The 21,219-nt window shown below is 43.1% G+C and overlaps 1 protein-coding gene across 2 annotated transcripts in view; it reads right to left on the minus strand.

Moving 5' to 3' along the window:
* pot1 (protection of telomeres 1 homolog) overlaps window positions 1-21,219 on the minus strand; it is a 56,620-nt gene that overhangs the window by 14,319 nt on the left and 21,082 nt on the right. For both annotated transcript variants that reach the window (XM_065956852.1, XM_020634951.3), the window contains exons 6-10: window positions 21,092-21,166; window positions 19,445-19,571; window positions 17,068-17,198; window positions 16,642-16,935; window positions 13,282-13,437 (exon numbers count right to left, since the gene is read on the minus strand). In XM_065956852.1, coding sequence (XP_065812924.1) covers window positions 13,282-13,437; window positions 16,642-16,935; window positions 17,068-17,198; window positions 19,445-19,571; window positions 21,092-21,166 — 783 coding nt within the window. The remainder of the gene's footprint in view (window positions 1-13,281; window positions 13,438-16,641; window positions 16,936-17,067; window positions 17,199-19,444; window positions 19,572-21,091; window positions 21,167-21,219) is intronic.

The following is a 21,219-nucleotide window of genomic DNA, read 5'->3' on the forward strand; positions in this document are numbered from 1 at the left end:
CCTAAAGTCCTGTAGTCTGTGTTAAAATAGATGTTTTTATCAATGGAGTCTGGCGGCTTTCAAGAAAGCTTTGTGAAAGTTCTTTCTGGTATAAAAAACATCGGCCGCTGTATGACCGACACTGCTCCGTCTACTTTGACAGCATCGGCAGGAGAGCCAGCACTATCATTAAAGCTTTGCGACTGCCTTTTTGAGCCCTTTGACCGCTAAGACCACACGTAGTATAAAGGGCACATTATCACCATCAGTGTGTGTACAAGGGGCGTTCAGGGACTGAAGGACGCACTCGTTTCACGGTTCTGACAGAAAAAGCGTCCCTGCAGCTTCCCCTGCAAACAAACCATTTTCTTTCTAAAGAGGCAGAGGAACCGAGCGGAAAGGAACCGAGCGGAGAGGAACCGAGCGGAGCGGCCCGTGGCGGCTTCTCTAAGTACTTGATCTGTCTGAAAACTGAACACTCCACCGGCCGCCCACTGCCCGACAGCCAAGACGCCGCTGTTGCTGTCTCGTGGCATTAGTGCTGCTCAGCTGCGCGGTGAAAAGGGATTCCTTAAAATTCAAAGGATTGCTTTGGGCCTCCACTGCGTCTCGTCAAGCTGAGGCTGTACGGCGGTGGCCAAAAAAAAAGTTGTGCCCTCACTGTGAAAAAGAAACTGTTCATTTCACACTGGTTTCTTTATGGAGCAGCAGGAGATGGGCTTTAAAAGCCAGACAGATACAGCTTAACTCGAACAGCAGGGCTCTTTGTGCTGGAAAATCAACTCAAGGGGGAACAGGGAACGTGACCGACTGAAGCCAACCTTATTTCAGCTTTAATAGCTCGACTACACTCAGAGCCTTAAATAAAACCATCAAGGACTTTTGGTAGGAGTATTGGCATGTCATATTATGTATGTCCTAACACACATACACAGCAGTATCAGCAGACATGTCTGTCAGTTTATCACAAGAAATGTCAGAAAGGTCATGTTAAAGCGGTGTCTCCTCCCGGGAGATCGTTCTGAATAACCAAATAAGACAGATTTCAAAGAATCTCGACTCAATGGAGTTACTAGATGACCTCACTCATTATCATCGCGCAGCTGAATGGCTTATTGTCCCTGAAGCTTAATAAGTCTGATATTGTTTTTTTTTTTTTTTTATTAAAGTGTGATAATGTGTTACGACAGCAGCGAGAGATCTCTTTAATTCAGGCGAGAAAAACGCTGCATTTAATACGTTTTTCCACCAGAGCGCATGGACAAGTTTGGTTTACAACTGCACAATGTCCAACGTTTAAATACAACAAATCCAGGGGTTATTTTAGCCGCACTATGGTAAGGCCCTCACCTGTTCATAGGCAGTGGTGATGCTAGAGTCTGTTGGGGCCCAAGGCAAACATCAAATCAGGGCCCTCCAACGAGCGTTCAACACCATAATTTCTGCCATAGTCCCTCTTCCTCTTCCTTCCAGTTTTTCCCCCTCTCCTTTAGACGGATAATTTATCTGAATTTTTTTCATTGTTTACATTCATTAACACACTTTGGGTTTCACAGCAATAATTCATGCAACGCTAAGCAGGGCAACAAGAGTGAGTGCTGTCGGATGGGGCCCCCTTAGGGAGATTTCCTACTGATATTGCAAAATTTGCACATTTTGGGCCCTAAGCAGATGCCGGCCTTGCCTGTTGACAAGCAGCGCCTCTGTTCACAGACGATGACGACATGGACTATTGGAAAAAGAGTTACACTTGGCAGAGTTCTCGTCCTTGTTGGAAGTTTCCAAATTAATTATTGACCTTGGATTCTCGTAAAGTTCAACTTTCAAACAGGGAGAAAAAGCCCTTAAAAGTGCCCAGTAAATATTTGAACATCTACAGTTCCTTGAGAACTGGGTTAACTCCAGCTGTGGATGAAGATCAATGCCTGCTATTCCCAGGTTCAAGAGTGGACTTCAAAGCTCCTCATCACCGTACGGTCTGTTCAGTCCAGCACTTTCAATCTCTGAAAACTTTTGTCCAAACTTTCACCAACATTTCGTCAATACAGGAGATGTAGAGAGTGCTCTCGAGTTATATAAAGAGGTCAGATGGTCATCAATGATTTTCAGAGGGTAACAGCACACCTGGGAATTTTACACGGCCATGCTTTCTAAATTGCAGAGATACTTACAAACCTTACACCTACACCAAACTGGAAAACTTTGTAAGATATTAAAGTTGGGGTTGAGCCTGGAAGTTATGCAGGGAGACTCTATACACACTAAGTGCAGACCAGGTGATAAGCTGTGTGGTTGGGTGTACACGTCTGCTGGCTATCCCCCCCCCAAAAAAAACAAAAATGAACAAAGAGGATGTCAAGCAGGCCCTCCACCTTTTCAATAAATGAACAGTAACTATAATGCACACATGATAACCTTGGGGTTTCTGTGGCTTGCTCAAGGGCACCTGGGCAGTGCTCAGGAAGTGACCTAGCACCTCTATAACTACCAGACCAATTTCAAGACTTGATCTGCACCGGGACTTGGACTGGCGACCCTCCGGTTCCCAACTCAAGACTGAGCTACTTCAACCCCAATGAGACTGGGGTAGGATTTGAACCATCTAACAGTGAAAGTGTTGATTTAAAGTGAACAATATTAACACCAGATTAGGGAATAGATTAGTTTTAAAATGTCTCTAATCTGGGTAGATTTTCCAGTAATCCACACATTACTATTAAAATGACCTGGAGCCAGCCTCAAGCTGACCCCCAATGAACTTCAGGATTTTGCCCTTCTGCATTGGCTTCATTTTTCAACACTGGAGGTTGCAGCTTGGTTGTATGATGACTAAATTATAAAATAAACTAGTATTTTACTAGTAGTAGTAGTACTACTAGTTTTTTCCCTTTGAACAGTGTTCGAAGAGGACTTTAGTACTTCCTCTCATCTCGAAGAAAAGGAGTGTTTCCTAACATAACCTTGAGAAAAACCTCCACTAGCACAAATATTTCTCCATATTTATCTCTTCTTGTGTGCAGATTTTGCCAGTTTCACTCGACAAAACATAAAATCCTTTCCCCCTGATATACTGACAGAAAAGCCAAAAGAACAGACTTTTAGACAATCTGACAAGGACAATGCTGGAAACTAAAAACGCTGTTTTAAAACTCTGCTCCTCCGATGAAGCTTTACACCCACTCACATTCACAGAGAGAGAAATCTGACCGAGGTGGTGTTATCTTAAAGAAGTGATGTGTGCGTGAGACGGGGCTGCACACACACACACGAGAGTTGTGTAATGAAGCGATCTGAACCTTCGTTTGTTGGACTGATGCTCTGCTGAATTCTCGAGCGCCAGGAGAAACTGCATTTCTGTCGAGGCTGTTGGTATCTGGAGGAGATTTGAGCCCGCAGGCTGACATGAAGTCTCATTTTCCTCAGAGCGTGTTCACCAAACAGGAAACAGTGTGGGAGTAAAGAGCAGGCTGCATCAGCGCGTGACCGCGTGACCCCCCCCCCCCCCAAAAAAAAACAAACATTCAATGACATGGAAATGTGCACTCAGTCAACCATGAGTGCTAAAGATGAGATAATGAGCGGAAACAGTTGTAGCTGAACACGGACTCACGTTGACAAAGTGAACACAACAATCAATGGCTCAAACTTCCTCCACAACATGCCAGGACGCAGCCATTAAAGAAAAGAAAAACAAGCAGCTGGGAAATACAAGAACTGAGCTTTTCCGGAGTCCTATCGTTAAATCCACAAGTACAACCATGAGTTGTGCTCACTTAATGCAGAATGTATACAAAATAATGGAAATACATATTTCTGATAAACAGTGCTAACTAGAACATCCTCATGGTTGTATAAACTTGGGAGAAACACATCGTAACTGATCGCCTCCATTGACACGATACATTGTGCCATACATGTTATTAAGAATGCAAATATTTCACCCATCAATGGGACTCCATGTGCAAATTGGAGCTAGCTCGTAGAACCGCGGAATTGATGTCACATTACCAAAACTCACATTTAAATGTAACAAATTTTTCAAAATACACTTCACCATGTTTCTCTAACTCTAATATGTGTCTCTAGTCGGTCTACAAACCCCCCAATGATGAGAAAAGTCCATCCTCTCCGTCTTTTGCCTGCTCCACTATTCAGAAAAGGTGTGGTCAAACAGGCCGTTTGGAGATTTCCCCTTCATGACCATTTATTTAATTATTTATCCGAAGAGGGACATTGGACATTAATTGGACATTCAAACAAATGTAAACGTACCCGAGTTAGCGGAAAGGCTAATTTTGATTGGCAGCTCATTTGCCAGATATTCTTTGCCGTCATAGAATTGAATATAAACCATTAACATACGTTCATTAGTATAGAAAAATACAGATACATTAACAAATAATATCCAACATAGGACATGATACAGTTAAAGTTACTCTGAGTAGGTACAGCATCAGAGTGGATTTACAACAAGAAATTTCACAGACATCATTTGGTGAGCTCTGAGATTTACTTGAACTGGTTGACAAGGACAATACTATGATACCTTTAGTATCATGACAACCCTATTGTCTACTGAACTTCCAGTGGACTTAGGGGTTTATTTCAGACTTGGACAGCGCTCAGAACTTACTGAGTTTTGGGAACTCTCTAGTTTAGTCATTAGGAACTCAGCACATTTCATTTCAGCCAATATTTGGCCCACATAGAAGCATAATTATTCATCTTTTCTGAAGCTAGAAGGAGTTCAATCAGTGGGGAAGACAAAAACAAACAGAAATAAAAGCTTGAGACACAGACAGCAGATGCTGTTGGACCGGTGGCTCAGAGGAGTTGGCTCCGAGGCGTGTTTAAGATGCCAGCAGAGAAACTGAAAGTCGGAGGATCATCAACATAAAAAGAGACGAGTCCTGTGGGACACATGGATATCTGAACTAAACGTTTTGCTTAATCCATTTTTCATTTTTAGTAACATTATTGGCACTCAGCTAAAAGTATGATTATTTTCAGACTTCAATACCAAAACTGTAAACGGATTCTAGTGAAGTTGGCCTGCAGCCTGGCCCGATTTATTCTGTATTATTGTAACAATAGTGTTCAGCATCTGTAATGTAGAAACAAGATACACAGATAGAAGCTAGATAGTTAGGTTTAAGGACGGGGATTCACGCTAAGGACAGGCAAATGTTCAGCGGGAGAAGATAACAATGTGAGTAGAGGTAAGCAGGTACAGTAAACATCTGCTCTGTAGATTCTGCTGAGGCAGAGGGAGATGAACTGCAGGGGGGAGAGAGATGGGGAGATAAATGGAGACATGAAAAATGGTCGAGTCAGGAGAAACTGGAAATGAGATATTGAGAAATTGAGGGGAGGAGACAGAAGGAGTTAGAGAAACTGCGAGGGTGCGAATAATGGAGAGTGACTCTGAGGCTGCAGAGACGATTAATGGGCGAGTTTATTGGATTTTAAAGACAATGTTGCTGAATTTAGAATTTCACTTTCAGAACCGGAAAGAGTGTCAGGGTTCACAAAGTATTTTAAAAATCATCTACCAGAACGAGTCTGGTTTTAAAGGAGTAATATTGAGATATCTACTGAATTAAATTATTAAATCAGACATTAAGAGACAGCTCTCTCTAATGATTGAATTTGGACTGCAGTACCCATTTTTCTACTTGTGGCCATCAAACTGTAGCACTCCTTCACTTTCTGCAGCAGGAAAAACATAGCATAACTTTCATATAATGTGCAAATTTTTATCAAAACTGGAGTACAGTTTTGCAATTTTGTGCTATTTCTATGTCCGTTGTCATGGGCAGTGATTGCTTTCATATTATGTGCAATATTTAATTTCATTCTGATCATGTTGACATGACTTTGCACTATTTGGCGGTGTAGTTCTGACACTTGCATTGAATTTGATTTATTATAGTTTTAACTCAATTTCCATTGAAAAGCCCGACCAAACAGCACTGATGTGTTCAGATGTCAGTGGAAACACTTCTTCATTGTAAGCATGCTAGCATGCTGATATCAACATTCAACTGCACTGCAACTCCATGAAATGCTTTTGATCAGATTAATATAAAAATCATACCCTGAATATTTCCATTGCCTCACAGAAAAGTTCATGTCCGCTTACATAAGATCAAAAAGTCAAGTCAACTCAAATCAAATCATGTCACTTTCTATTTGTATAGCCTCAAATCACTATTCCCACTGTGACTCTGGGGGCTTGAAACATTTGAGCAGTGTGCTCTGTGCTCCAAAAATACAGAATGTGGTGCAACACTTCCTGTTGGGAAGAGTCCAATTATTTCTGTTTTTATAAGCTGAAGGTTTTGCATGAGGTGTTGCACATCAGTCGGTGTGTTTAATATAATGGTAGAGGAAACACATGTGCAGCATACATACATATCACAAACACATACATACCCTCATACCTACATGCACATGCATACATACAGATACATACCTAAGCTAAATATATGGGGTCTGTTTCAACTTGTTTTAAATGTCAGGGAAAAGAGGTGAGTTTTGAGTTTTGATTTGAATGGATTTAACGAGTTGATTTGTCTGATGGAGGGAGGCAGTTGATTCCACAGATGGGGGCCAGCCACTGAGAAGGCACGTCGCTTTAGACCTGCCTCAGCTCCAAGTCTCTACCTGTTACTAGGTTTACAGAAAGCCCGGTTGAGACAGCATTCTCAATATGGCGACTGCCATCTTTGGGCTTCAAAGTTCCCCTTCTTTTGTTGCATTCCCTCTGCAGAAGCTTTCTTCCCCCCTTGTCTTAAACAAGTACCATTCAAATAAATGTTTTATCAACTGCTTGTGTCTGTTTCTGAGGAAATCGATGCTAGAGGAGGCTACACACACTCCCGGTCCACAGCACTCGCTCGTTCTCAGCTCCTCTCCTCCTCATAATGGGCTCCTTTCTCTCCTAATGGCCTTCCTCTCACAGAGGCGCCTCAGTCGATTTCACACAATATCACTGATGATTCACCAGAGGAGCCCAGTAATTGGGTGAAATATTCCCGTTCAAACACTCCTTTGGTGGACGGGCTTCTAGCGTGCATCATGCTGAGTAAGTGTCGAGGTGAAGTGACTGACTGACTGACTGGAGTTCAAATACGTGAAACACTTTTATGTCTTCACCATTCAGAGTTCACATTGTGGTTTGTGCGACAGTTTGGATGTTACTGTCGGCCTCATGGGGCGGGGTATCATTTCAATTCTACATGTTTTTTTTTTGTTTTTTTTAAATCGCATCATGGTGCCAACTTTAATGTATTTAATGAAGGAAAAAAAATCCACAAATATTGATCAGTGTGAACCATTAGTACTGTTTCATCCACTGGAAATCACAATCCACTACAGCCTTAAAAATAAGTAAAATTCCTTCAAGAGTTGGGTTCTGATTGGGTCAGGCTGTGATAGGATACTTGTAACAACAATTTGCAGTTACGCACAAAGGAACAAACCGAACGTCTGCGTGTACAGGAGGTCAAAACGCAAAGAAAACTGGACAATCTCAATATGCTGAACCTTAAAGATCACTGCGGAGACCTCTTCCATCTTGCTTCTAAAATCATCAATAGGTCTGATTAGTTATTGTCAACACTGGCACACCTGTTTTGATTTTGTGAACGATACATGTTATCCATAGTTACGTACGTACCTGATTGACAGGTGGGCACGATGTAACGGTTTGTCATAAGGCTTAAAACCCGCCTCAGCTCCAGCTCTCAGCCTGTCGTTAGGTTGACTGAAAGTTAGGCTGAGACAGGATTTCCAAAAAAGGCGGCTGCTGCTGACGAACCTCCCTGCAGTAACTGATGGGTGACGTCAATCAGACTTCAAACATTAATATTTACAGTCTATGGTCCATGGCTATAGTCAGTAAAAGTGTGAATAAAGATGGAGGTAGAACTCTGTGGTTATTCACCTTCATGATTTTCTTGGAAACACCCAAATAAAAACACAGATGAATGACCTCCTGGTTTGGTGTTTTAATATCTTGAACATCAAATCTGGCTTGGTTTGGAAATCCTCGTATCCGTCGTATCGTAAAGACCAACTTCCAAACCTCCTTACATCAGTACTGGTTACAGCAGACGAACACCACTCAAACCCTCCTCTGGTGAAGATTCAGTGTGAGGCCATGATGTATTATGCTCCACTCAAAACACTTCACCCAGCTTTATGTAAACCAGTGACCTCCATATTATTCATTTATGTTTTATTCATCAGGGAGGGAGTCTCAAGTGAAACCAGCCACAGGACGCACGGATCCTCGTGTTTATGGGGGATGATAATTCGCCTCACCTGTCCCTGGAAGCGCTCTTATATAAACGAAAGAAGATGATTTAATTCAAAGTCATTACAGCGCCTGTTGTTTAAACTTTAATAATGTGGTGATGAAGTGTGTTTACTGCATTTAGATATTCTGTGTAATGAACCTGTGCAGTTTGATTGTGATGAGTTCTATCACGCCTGCAGGGTCGAGTGCAGATGTGCGTCACCAGGACAGAGCGGCGACATGTTTAAACTCAAAAACAGACCGAGGGACTGTAGAAGAGCCGACAGAGGATCACTGCATACACCGCTAATTAATACAAAAATGACTAAGAGGAAATTAACTTCAGTTAAACAGACGATTGTTAAATAAAGCGAACATTAAAGAACATCAGGCGTGAACTCACTGATGAATCCTCCACAGGAAGAGGAAGCTCCCGCTGTCTGCTCAGAATTCATTCAACACATGAAAGTCGCCTGTTACAAAAAGAAAGAAATAACCAAAGCTCTTTTTTTATTTAAGTACACATACACAGGGATGAGACTAAACTAAGGCTGGACTTTAAAGATTCATTGAAAATGTTAATGCTTCACTAAAGATATTTTCAATTTGTACATACCAAGACGTAGCTATGGTTTTATTTGAACACACAGTGTGTAAAATCCACCACCAGGGGGCTCTCAATCGAAACAATAACAATAGATGATGTTGACACTGGCGGGGAATCATGGGAGTTCCCTCTGCTGAGTCAAGGCCCTAGGCTAGTTTTGAGCTAATTGGGGCGTCAACATTGAAGAGTAAACTGACCTGTGGTGATCCAACTTTGAGGAATTTGACCAAGTATGAACTGAGTCAGACAGACATGTTAACATGAATTCTAAAAGTCCATTTTCAGTCAGACATATTATCTTTTTATTTTAAGATTTTTTGGGGGGCTTTTTTTGCCTATAATGGAGAGATAAGACAGTGGATAGAGATGGAAATCAGGGAGAGAGAGAGTGGGAAATGACATGCGGGTATGGATTTGAACCTGGGCCTCCCGCTTGGACGACCACAGCCTCCATACATGGGGCGCGTGCTCTAACCATTGCGCCACCAGCGCCCCAGTCAGACTTATTTTTACAACACATCTCAGCTGGCGGAAAGAGGCTGTCCGACGCCATGATGACAGTTTTGCATTCATTCAATGCTACAAGGAATTGGATGTATGTACAGTATAAGGGAGAAAAGAACAAACAAACAGGAAAGAGTATGAAGCAGCTTCATTATATGCACGACGATCACATTAGTTTCTCACCAGTCACATGACTAAAACATAATCTCCACATCTCACTAGGAAACAGCATATTTCCCTGAATCTTTCCTGCTGCGTTCAAACATCAGCTCATCCCAACTTCTCAGAGATGTTTTACGAGGAGGCTGGAAGGAAAACTGGAGGTGAAGAATTATCCAGATCAACACTAAACAAGATATTTTTTATAAAAAGAGAAACATCTCTAAACATGACTGAGAGCACGACTGACGCCAACACCTCTCTCACTTGACCATCCCAATCTTCAAGGCTATAAAGTTTCACTTGTTTGAAAGTTGCAATCAGAAGAATAGTTTCTCTTCAAGTTAACTGAGCAGATAAATCTCTATGAAAGTGTGGCTGCGGAGCTGTGGCACAGAGCAGAAAGGCTCTGAAACTAAACTACCCAGAGGTCACTGCAAACTCCTCAGAGTGTTTGCTGAGGGGAGAGCGTAGCGATGTGGAATAAGCTCTGCAGCAGGAGGTCAGGCGACGACTATAATCAGCGATTCCTCCTGTTATTTCAGAGGTATTTGTGAATATTACAGGGGGGAACGTCCTTGTACAGAAAAAGTGAAAAGGACAAATGAGCTCCTACAGTTTTCCCTGCCGGCTCTCCACGGTCACTTTAGCCACCAGACGGGCCACTCTGTACTTATTACTCTTGTTTACAGACGAAGAGGACGAAGAGAATCAGATAAAAACTGAGCTGTTGGAAACAATAGTCTGTTATTTAAAGAAAGTGGATGGGGTCGTTATGAAGACGGTTATTTGAACAAGTGAAAAATTGAAGAGATTTATTCTAATAATTATTTCTCTTTTCCCCAAGTAGTCACAGAGACGACTTCAGGATGTCGTAGTTTGTGGTTTCTGTTGAGCAGTCTGAATGCTCTGTGAAGACTCTCTCAGCTTTGTAAGGATTGTATTCCTTGTTGTGATTTCATCAGGGTCGATGTAATTAAGTCAAGTATTAAGATATGTTGATGTTTTTTTTGTTGGGTACTTACATTACCTCAAACATTCCCAACAGTTATCAAAGCCAGAGAAATCCCTAATTTCACTGTTGTAACGGGACATGTCTTGTCGAGACGGCGCCATGACAGACAGAATGTTTATTGTTGCCGTGGTAACACCGGATGTTACGTCAAAGACCGCTGCATTAGGAAGCGTGAGCTGCTGCTGAAAGCTGCCATACTCGGTTACATTAACTCGTCTGTAAACATATTCTCTTCCTCAGGTCGGTTTCACCCGTTTGTCTTGACTAAGGTCAACGCAGTTTGTTTTCACAGGGTTGGGGGTGTAGCAGCAGAGAGAACTCCCATGATTCCCCGCTAGCCTCGACGTCGTCTTTTGTTTTTGTAGGATTGATTGACAGCCCCCTGGTGGTGGAATATACATATTGTATCTTTAAAAAGTCTTAAAACATACTCGGGACAAACGTTAACCATTTAAACGCTGCAGTCGAAATTAAGTCTGAAAAAAAGAAGGTGGTTTTAAGAAAACATTTATTTCTAAGAGCGTTTGGGGAAAAACGCTGTTTGTCCTTATTGGTGTACAAGAGAAATTCCTCCTCCAGGAGCATAAAGATGAAGATGGGGTTGAAAGAGTTGTTAAGGATCTGAGCGACACCTACAAAGAGCCGGATTGTGATTGCTGTATGATTGCAGTAAAATAAAGTAAAACAGAGTACCATGTTAAAATTCATGTCTGCCATTTCAGCAGGTGAAGGAGCAGGAGAAAAGTGGAACCTGTAGCTTGAAGAAAATCAAAGGTTTATAGAAAAGTTGACGTCTTCAGATTACACCCCTTCATGTGTGAGTGGACGTTAAATACATCTGTTAGACGTGACGGGCGGGTAAGCAGGTGAAGAAAGGCTTTACGCTCTGCTATCATGCTGTGAATTGTCCTGAAACGATGCATTCAGGGTTCAACGTGCTCGGCGGAGATTTGTTACTTACAGAAACAGGAGCGACAGCTGTGTGAGTGAGTGTGTTTGTGGTTTGACTTGTAATTCAATGTGACTCTGCGACCGACACGATGTAATTTATGTCTCAGAGACCTGAATCAAGATGGATGTGCTGCCCTGACACACACACACACACACACACACACACACACACACACACACACACACACACACACACACACACACACACACACACACACACACACACACACACACACACACACACACACACACACACACACACACACACACACACACACACACACACACACACACAAATTACCAAATCAGTGTTTCCTCTACAATTCATTTGTTGTTCTGCACACTAAGAAAAACAACACCTCTCTTAGGCAGTGTTAGACCAGTGACTGCACAGGTTCAAATGACTGTTTTGTGTTCATGGAGCTTTGGGGGGCTTTGCAGACGGCTACATCAGAGACGTTTCTGGTTTGAAAGGAAAGTGAAACCTTTACAATAAGGTCTTTGACTTGTCTAGCCTAGTCCCCTTTATTCCTTTGTTTAACAGTTTTATATACCACCTGATTTATTTTATTTGTCATATTTATTCTTACTCTAATTTTTATTTGACTTCTTGTTATTCCTGTGTTTGGGTTGCTGAAACGCCTGAATTTCCATTCTGTGAATCAATAAAGGAATATCTTATATTATTATTTATACATCTTAAATATATATTTTGGGGCTTTTTGCTTTTAGTCAATTAAGGAGAGGATAGAGCAGGAAATCAGGAGAGAGAGAGAGAGAGAGAGAGAGAGAGAGAGAGAGAGAGAGAGAGAGAGAGAGAGAGTTGGGGATGATATACAGGAAAAGAGCTGCAGGTCGGACTTGAACCCGGGGAGCTCAATTGGAGGACTATTGCCTCTGTATGACCTAACAGCTAGTCCCCCCCCCCCTGCTTCTTATCTTCTTTCTTGGGCTTTATTCATGTCCTTATTTAGAGATTGGACAATGGAAAGAGATCAGGGAGAGAGAGAGAGTAGGGAAAGACATGTGGTAAAGGAGCCTCAGGACGGACTTGAACCTGGACTTGAAGGACTATAGTATCTTGGGTGCGACCTAACCGCTAGGCCATCACCTCCCTCTCTAATCGTATTTCTAAAGTGTTTTTTTTTTTTTTCCATTAAATTGTCGGACGCTTCAAGTAAAATCTGAGCCTGTCCATGAGAAAAGAAAGGCAAATTTAAGCAAAAGATTATTTTGCTGCCTTTTACTCTCCCGCTTGCTGCCAGCTGAAGAATTCCAAATCTTTTAACGCCTCATTTAAACCCTAAAATATGTCAAATAATGCTCAGGTTGAAAAATACAAAGATCTCCTCTATAAACCGAGGTAAGGGAGGAAGTAAAAACAGAAGAAGTCAAACAGGTTAAGCTTCATGTTAACCACAAAATGCTCAATGTGGACTAATATCAGGTTCTTAGGTTCAAATTCATATTTAGTAAAAAACACACAGGTGTAACGAGTGTCAGATCTCCACCGCTGTGTTGAATGAGCGAGATGGAAATGAGCAGAGTGAGACCTCTGATTGTGTCCCGGTAAAATATTCACAGTGATCATTGTTTAACATTTGACCTGAGGTGAACTTGAGGAGCGAGGCGGACACAGACTGGTTTGTTCAGCTGAACAGAAGGTGGAGTAAATGCTAAGACAGGCTAGATAGGTATTCATGCTCTGAAAAGTAAACCTGTGTAGTTTTAGCATGTAGGTGCGGTGCTGCAGTTAGATCTGACCTTCAGCTGCTTGGCGGACTCCACATGGTTGTCGTAGATGAGGATGTTAGCGATGACGCTCTCTTTTTCTGCAGAGAAGGAGGACGGCCCCTCTGTGACGTCCGGCTCCACGATCACTTTCAGCAGCTTGTAAGGACACCTGGTCCCGTCCCACACCTGAACACACGCCAAAAACACATGACAAGACAAGACTCTGAACGGCCTGAACTCCTTACTCACAGGACAGAGTCATTTTCCACCTGCGGCTGCCAAACCGCGCTGTCATTGCTGTCATTGCTGTCATTGCTGTCATTGCTGTCATTGCTGTCATTGCTGTCATTGCTGTCATTGCTGTCATTGACTGTGCTTGTTTACATCTGGGTAGTAAAGTGAGTAGAGCAGGCTCATTAACCACAGCTACAGCCAGTCAATGAGTACAGCCCAGGCTAGTGGCAGGTAGCTTTTATCCAAAGCTACAAACATCAGAGAGTAAGTGTGCAACACAAGCAAGGATCTAGAGAGGAAGAAACAACATCAGGAAGAGCAAACAAACAGCTTTAAGTCTGATGGGACACACAGGTGCTGACAGGAAGTCACCAGAGCCAGAGCACAACATCGATGGCTGTTCTTGAGAGTTCTAATCAGCATCAAAACCATCCTAAAATCATCATCATCATGAAGGTCGTAGGTGTTCATAAAGAGCTGGGTCTTTAGCTTTTTCTAAAAGGTGCAAAGGGACTCTGCAGATCAAATGGAGTTTGGTAGCTCGTTCCACTACCGGGGGGGCGACAGAGGAGAAGAGTCTAGTTAGCGTCTTAGGACCCTGTTGTGTAGATTGGATCAGACGCTTTTCATTGGCAGAGCGTAGTGGGCGGGAGGTAGAGTAGACCTGGATTGTAGAGTTTAGGTAAGGAGGAGCCGTTTCTGTGGCTGTTTTGTAAGCGAGTTTTAAATTTGATGTGAGCATTAACTGAGAGCCAGTGGAAGCAGATGAACAGCGGAGTGCCACGTGCCGTTTAAGGAAGGATGAAGAGCAGTCACGCTCCTGCATTTAGGATCATCTCCAGGGGTTTGATAGTGCGTTCACAAGAGACTGTACCAGGAGCTGTGCAGCATGCCGCTGTCACAGTCAGAAGCAGAGACACAAAGACGCCACCGCAGGTATGGACAGAGCATCTAAATGACTGATTTCAAAAAAACCTTGACAGGCCCCTGAAAGCTATCTTAGAGCTTGGGAATATCCTGATCCAACCTCAAAGACTGTAAAACAAAACTCTGAAAGAAAAAAAAAAAAAGCTATAATATTCATCTTAAGAAGTTCAGACAAGCCTTCGCAGTTCGATTTATTCAGGTTTTAAGCTTCACAGTCACACAGTCGACAGCGAAGAATGCTTCACAAACCTTTGTTGACGTTGATCTCAAGTGCTTAAGGAGAGGTGTTAAAATCTATTCTTGGTCTAATAAGCGTTTATGATGTGGAAACGATCCTCTCCTGGATGTGTGTGTGTGCGTGTGTGTGTGTGTGTGTGTAACAGCAGGCAACACGCTCAGAGCAGCTTTAGAAATCAGTGAGAGGAGAGACTGGCGGCCGACCAGCAGTCGCTGCCAAGTCCCGCTCACATTTATCTCCTCTATCAGCCTCCCTGGCAGCAGACCAGGCTCCACTTAAAGCCTCGATACCGTTTGGAAAACTGAGGCGGCAGGTAAAACAGCTCGAGACCGAGATAGAGAAAAAAAAAAACATGACACCTCCTCCCACTGAGGCCACCTGACTGAAAGCGAGCAGAGTCATTACAAATACGCACCCTAACAAGACTACAAGTCACATTAAGGAGGAATAAACAAGGGACTATGGGTAATAAACAAAAGACGGCGGTGAGGAAAAATAGATGTAAGCTGACAGTAGACATCCTCAGGGGAAGCTTCACAGAGACTGTGATGCTGCGGTGTGAACGCAGAGTTCTTTATTAACAGGGAAACATCACAGACCAGAGGTTAACTTCTCCCTTTAGGTCTGCAGGTTATAAGCATGACTCTGTGATGTTGAATATATTGAAATTAAATCCCGAGTCTGAATAAATGAATGGATCTCTAGAATAACCGCCTGTGGTTGCACGCCTCATGTCGAGTTGCACATTTTTGATTTCCCCCCCACAGGATTGTTTCATGAAAGAAAACATGAGCCAGAAAAGAAAACAGCAGCATAGGAAGGGCTACATTAAGGAGGAGAGGTCCAATCACTAACAGGAGCTGCGTAACACCCGAAGACACCTCTGTGTTTCAACAGAGGGTCAAAGAGGCACAGGGGGGTAACAGGCTCGCTCCCTCGGACGGATTTAAGAGTACAAATAAAAAAGATGAGATAAAACTCCATTCAAAGGTCGCTGAGATTTTACTTTCACGAACACTGAGAAGTAAAAAAGAGTCAAATGAGTGTGACTCTGATCTGTGAGCAATAAAAATGTTTCAGTTCAAGTGGACACGTTTGAAGAATCCCCTCGAGGCGCTCCTCAGTTATTTTCACAAGAATGGGACAGGAATAATGACCAGAAGTGTTCCCTTTTTTTTTTTTAGATAGACAGTGGATAGTCAGAAACCGGGGGGGGGGGGGGGGGGGGAGATAGAGGAGAGAGAGAGAGAAAGAGGAGAGAGAGAGAGAGAGAGAGGAGAGAGAGAGAAAGAGGAGAGAGAGGAGAGAGAGAGAGAGAGAGAGAGCGAGGAGAGGAGAGCGAGGAGAGAGGGAGGGAGAGAGAGGAGAGAGAGCGAGAGAGAAAGAAAGAGACTAAGAGAGAGAGAGGAGAGAGAGAGAGAGACTGAGAGGGAGAGAAAGAGAGAGACTGAGAGAGAGGGAGAGAGAGACTGAGAGAGAGACTGAGAGAGAGAGAGGAGAGAGAGAGTGAGAAAGGAGAGAGAGAGCGAGAGAGAGTGAGAGAGAGAGAGAGAGACTGAGAGAGAGAGAGAGAAGCCACAGGTTGGATTTGAAACTGGGCTTCCCGCTCTGGAGAACTTACCACCAATCCCCACATATGTGCACCGCGGCACGTCAGCGTCTTTTTGAGGATAAAGTGATGAAAAATACAATCGCAAATCTGTAAAATGTGGTTTATTTTGAAATTGACCGGCTGCTCTGTGCGTTTCCTTGTCTGACTTATATTCTGTCCAGCTTGTCGTGTTGGGGGTTAGGCATCCAAGTGGGGTGTCAATAAATTCTGTACATCTCCCGATCGAGTCGGAGCCTGCCTGATCTCAAGTTATGAATTCATGATTAGTGATCAAACTGCCTCCGAAGGAATCAAGTCCAAGTGGACATCTGTGACAAATTTGAAGTTATTCCTTAAAAACCATGCAGTGTTTCTGCTCTTCCAGTACCACCAGTCTTACCCTCAGCAGGATGCAGGTGGTGTCGATGGGAGCTTTGGCCAGCAGCTGGCAGGTCAGGTCAAAGTACTGTTTGGGCTCCACAGCAGACAGAGTGATGGTGGACACCGCAGGGAGGAAACCCTGACCTGAAGCCCAGGATCTCAGCTCCTCCACCACTCGCCGGTCGTCCTGGTCGAAGTGGAAGGAGCGGCTGGAGGTCCGAGGCTCCACGGGTCTGCCGACCACCCCGTCAAACGTCAACGCAGAGAAGCCAAACGTCTTGACCAGCTCGATGCAGTTTCTGTAGGAATGAGGCTGTGCAGAGGAACAAACATCATCTGAGTTTAAGAACATGTTTATAGGTTTTTGTAAGTTCCAAAAATGAAGAAATAAGTCATTTTAAGCACAAGAAATGGATACTGATAGCAGCCAGTCAGTAATCGAGACCTTGACTCCGTGCAAGCGGACGATGTCTCCGATTTGGAAGATATTGGGATGATCCTCCAGCTTCTTGCAGAAGACTTTGCAGAGGATCTCCTTTTTAGACTGATCTGTAATCTTCAGGATGGAGCAGAAATCTGAGGAAAGAAAACTTCCAGTGGTCAGAAACAACAACAACAACAACAAAGGACAGCAGCTAAATTAATCCTAAAAGAAGTGTGACAAATAATGACTGTGATGAAGATTGAAAAGAAGAATTACTTGAGGGAAAATTATTATTTTTTCCTCCTGAAAAACACAAAAAAAAACACAAACATGATCCTATAGACATGCACCAAGGGAGTGATGTCAGAGTGAGGGTTTGTGGTTTCGGTGCCTTGCTTAAAGGCACCTCTGGGAAGACAGAAAGTAAACTGGCACCTCTGCAGCAACCAGATCAAATCCGATAGATCGACTGATTCAGGACTTGAACCAGCAACCCCCAGACACGCCAACAAGACATGAGACGCTTTTTTTATTGAACTCCCCAGAGCTGAACTGGGGGAAAAGGTGCTTAAGTTTTTTGCTTCCTTCACTTGTAAAGGATCATAAAAAGAGCTGAGACTGAACGGGCTGCTCTGATTGGATGATTTTAAGATGATGTTGATTGACTTGGAGGCGGACACATTTGGCTGTTGATGTTCTCCCTGATGTGTTTGTGGACAATATTGACAAATATGTCCTGTTGAAATGTGTTTTTTTTTTCTTTTAATGTCTAATAATGTATATTTTTGCTTGTGCTGCTGCTTGTCTCGGCCAGGACGCTTTTAAAAAGATTATTTCCTGGTTGAATAAAAAATAAATAAAAAGACTAGAAAAGATGAAACAAGCTTACACACACACACACACACACACACACACACACACACACACACACACACACACACACACACACACACACACACACACACACACACACACACACACACACACACACACACACACACACACACACACACACACACACACACACACACACACACACACACACACACACACACACACACACACACACACACACACTTCACTAAGTTAACTGTGAAATGTAAAGGAAATGATTAAATATTGTCATAAAGGTTCAGTGGATTAGATCCATTCAGCTTCATATGCCATGTTGACGAGCAGTGAATCTAAAAGCTGAGCTGCTCTTTCAGACTCAGACTTACATATCAACACCATCAACGCACAAAGTGGAACTACATCCTTCAATCCCGCTGGTCTCCACACCTTTCCGAGTGTGTTACGGAGATAATCAGAGACGTTCTTACACCTAAACGAACCTCAGCACTCATCCACCTCTTATTTCCTCATGAAAGATTTTCTCTTCCTTTCTGCCCGTCAGCTCGTTTCAATGTCAGAGGAGCTCATCCCGTTTAAATACAACTATCTGTCTTTCTTACATTTTTAAACAGATATCCAAAAAAAAAAAATGTCAAACACATTCACACACACAGCTGCTGAACGGCTTAAAGTCTCTGTCCGTGGTTCTGAAAAGACTGGAGTCTGCTTTTGAAACCGCACCGCGCTTAAGCTGAGAAGGATCAAGATTCTGTACTTTTACACACTCAAACTTTTAAGGTTTAGAATTTAAGAATGGAAATTAAACTAATCAGAATAAAACGATTTCATTCTTCTTCTAAAATGACACAAATACCATTTAATTCTCATTATATTAGAGCGTTATTTTAAGATGAAGAAAATAACTTTTAAAAACAATGGCTGAGGGTGGTTAGTCCTGGAGCAGCGTGAATGGACAACTTTGTCTAGTGTGAGTGCGGCCTGACTGTCTTTTTGACCTGTTGACTAATCCTGAAAAATGTAGACGTGTTTTAAGAAAAGTCCAACTTCAATGAAGGAAATATTCATAAAATAATTTAAGTTATATTTTGGGGCCTTTTTACCTTTATTGAATAGGACAGCTGAAGAGACAGGAAGCGTTGGGAGGAGAGAGATGGAGACGACATGCAGCACAGGGCCGAGGTCAGACTGGAACCAACAGACGCTGTGACGCCTCTGTACATGGGGCGAGCAACATAACTGCTAAGCTATAAGTGCTCTCATTTTGCTTTCTCCCCCCAGAAAACATGTCTCTATTTTGATAAAAAAGACAACTTTTTTGTAAAACATTACTCCTAGGGGGGGCGTCAGTAGTCTAGTGGTTAGTGTGCGCGCCCCACATATATAGGCTATACTCCTCCAAGCTGGAAGCCCGGGTTCAAATCCGACCTTTGGCTTCTCTCCCACATGTCATTTCCGACTCCACATTATGAGAATGACCCAAAGCACTTCTGTGACAGGAGGAGAACGAGCATCATGCAGGTTACTTTACTACACATGAACTGACCTGTGCCACGGGACTTATAGGGCTGTTTGAAGAAGGTCACCACTCCGTACACGTTGACCGCAGGTCCAGCCTTCAGGTCGCCCAGTCGGACATAGGTGTATTTTGGAGCCTTGGTTGTCCTGGAAACCTGAGGAGAGAGATGGACGAGTTTGAAAGAGGCTCCAGCAGCAGCTCAGGTTAGCATGTAGCTAGCCAATGCTACCTCCTTAATGTAGCACAAGGCCCGTTTCTCACCTTTCAAAGATGAACAGTGGCTTTGTGTTTAACTGCAATGTTAATTTTCCACTTCATTCATTCAGGTGAGACCTTTCATCACTCTCCTCTGTAAACTGATGACTTTCGATATGATTCAAACACAGCGTCACAGCAGGAGACTGATTGCTTTCTGTTACGCTCAGTTGAGATTCATTTTCTTGTACACCAAACATGACCCCGTGTTTAGCTTTTAGTGTCTAACCCGAGCTAATGTCGATGCTACACATTACTTCCTGCATGTTTTTAATTATGTTCTTCTTACCTTCTGTTTTTAAATCATGCAAAGTTGGTCCGTAAGTTTCACTGACTGATAACATGAAAAGTAAACATGAGGAGAATATGGGGTCTTTAAGAATTGCTGATTGTGTTCCCTTAAAGGTAGCATATTATGCTAAATCCACTTCATCATGTTTCTCTAACATTAATATGTGTCTCTAGTCTCTCTACAAACCATCCAATGATGAGAAAAGTCCATCCTCTCCGTCTTTTGCCTGCTCCAATTTTCAGAAACTGTTCTCAAACAGGCCGTTTGGAGATTTTCCCTTCATGACATCACAAAGGGCAGTAACCCCTCCCCCAGGTGGATGACACTCCCACAGCTAGGTGTTTGTTCTGCCCTCTGAGTCTGCCTTCTCGCCTTAAACAATAGGACATGGAGCAAGAAAGCCCGAGCCACCCAAGCCCTTCCAGAGAGGGGGCGTGGTCAGACACAGCTCATTTACATTTAAAGCTACAGACACAGAAACAGTCTGTTCTGAGCAGGGCTGAAATAGAGGGGTTTATAGACATGATCAAATACAGGATCAGAGTGGATTTAGAATAAGAAACTTCACACACATGTTGTGGGGAGCTCTGAGACTTATTTACACTGGTTGAAGAGGAGGAGAATATGTCACCTTAAATTCAGTCCTGTGTTGTTCATTGTTGATTTCAGCACTATCATAAAGGATTCGCTGCTGAAACCACATTTATTTCTGTAAAACCTTGATGATGACATATAAGTTTATAAAAAAAGACTTGAGTGTTGCTGGCATACATGATGTGAAGCCTGATGTGTATACCAGCTGTTAGACATACAGTACATGTTGTGTGTTAACGAGGAGCCTGTAGATCTCATCATCCCCTCTGTATCAAACTGCAGACTGATGAAGGCACGCTAGCATTTGTTACCCTGCTTCCCATCTCTACTGTACTTTAGAATACACTTCAGTATTAAACATCTACAATCCTCCTCCCTAAATCATCCCCATCACCACAGAGAGCAGCAACCTGAGGTGACGGTGACACAGCCATCAGCTGATATGAAACTTCCTGACAGACACCTCCACACCTCCAAGACCTCCACAATAAACTCCAGCAGCCTCTCCAGCTAACAAAGCCTCTGAATCTAACCTGAGCAGAGAGCGCTGAGCCCCTCTTGACGGCTGGCTGGGATCCGGGGTCAGGAGGAGTCGGCAGGCGGGAGACCTGCAGGAGGAAGAGAGAGGAGGAGGAGACGTTACGGTCGTGTGGGTTCAGTA

The sequence above is a fragment of the Labrus bergylta genome, chromosome 7 (genome assembly GCF_963930695.1).
Source record: "Labrus bergylta chromosome 7, fLabBer1.1, whole genome shotgun sequence".
Lineage (NCBI taxonomy): Eukaryota > Metazoa > Chordata > Actinopteri > Labriformes > Labridae > Labrus > Labrus bergylta.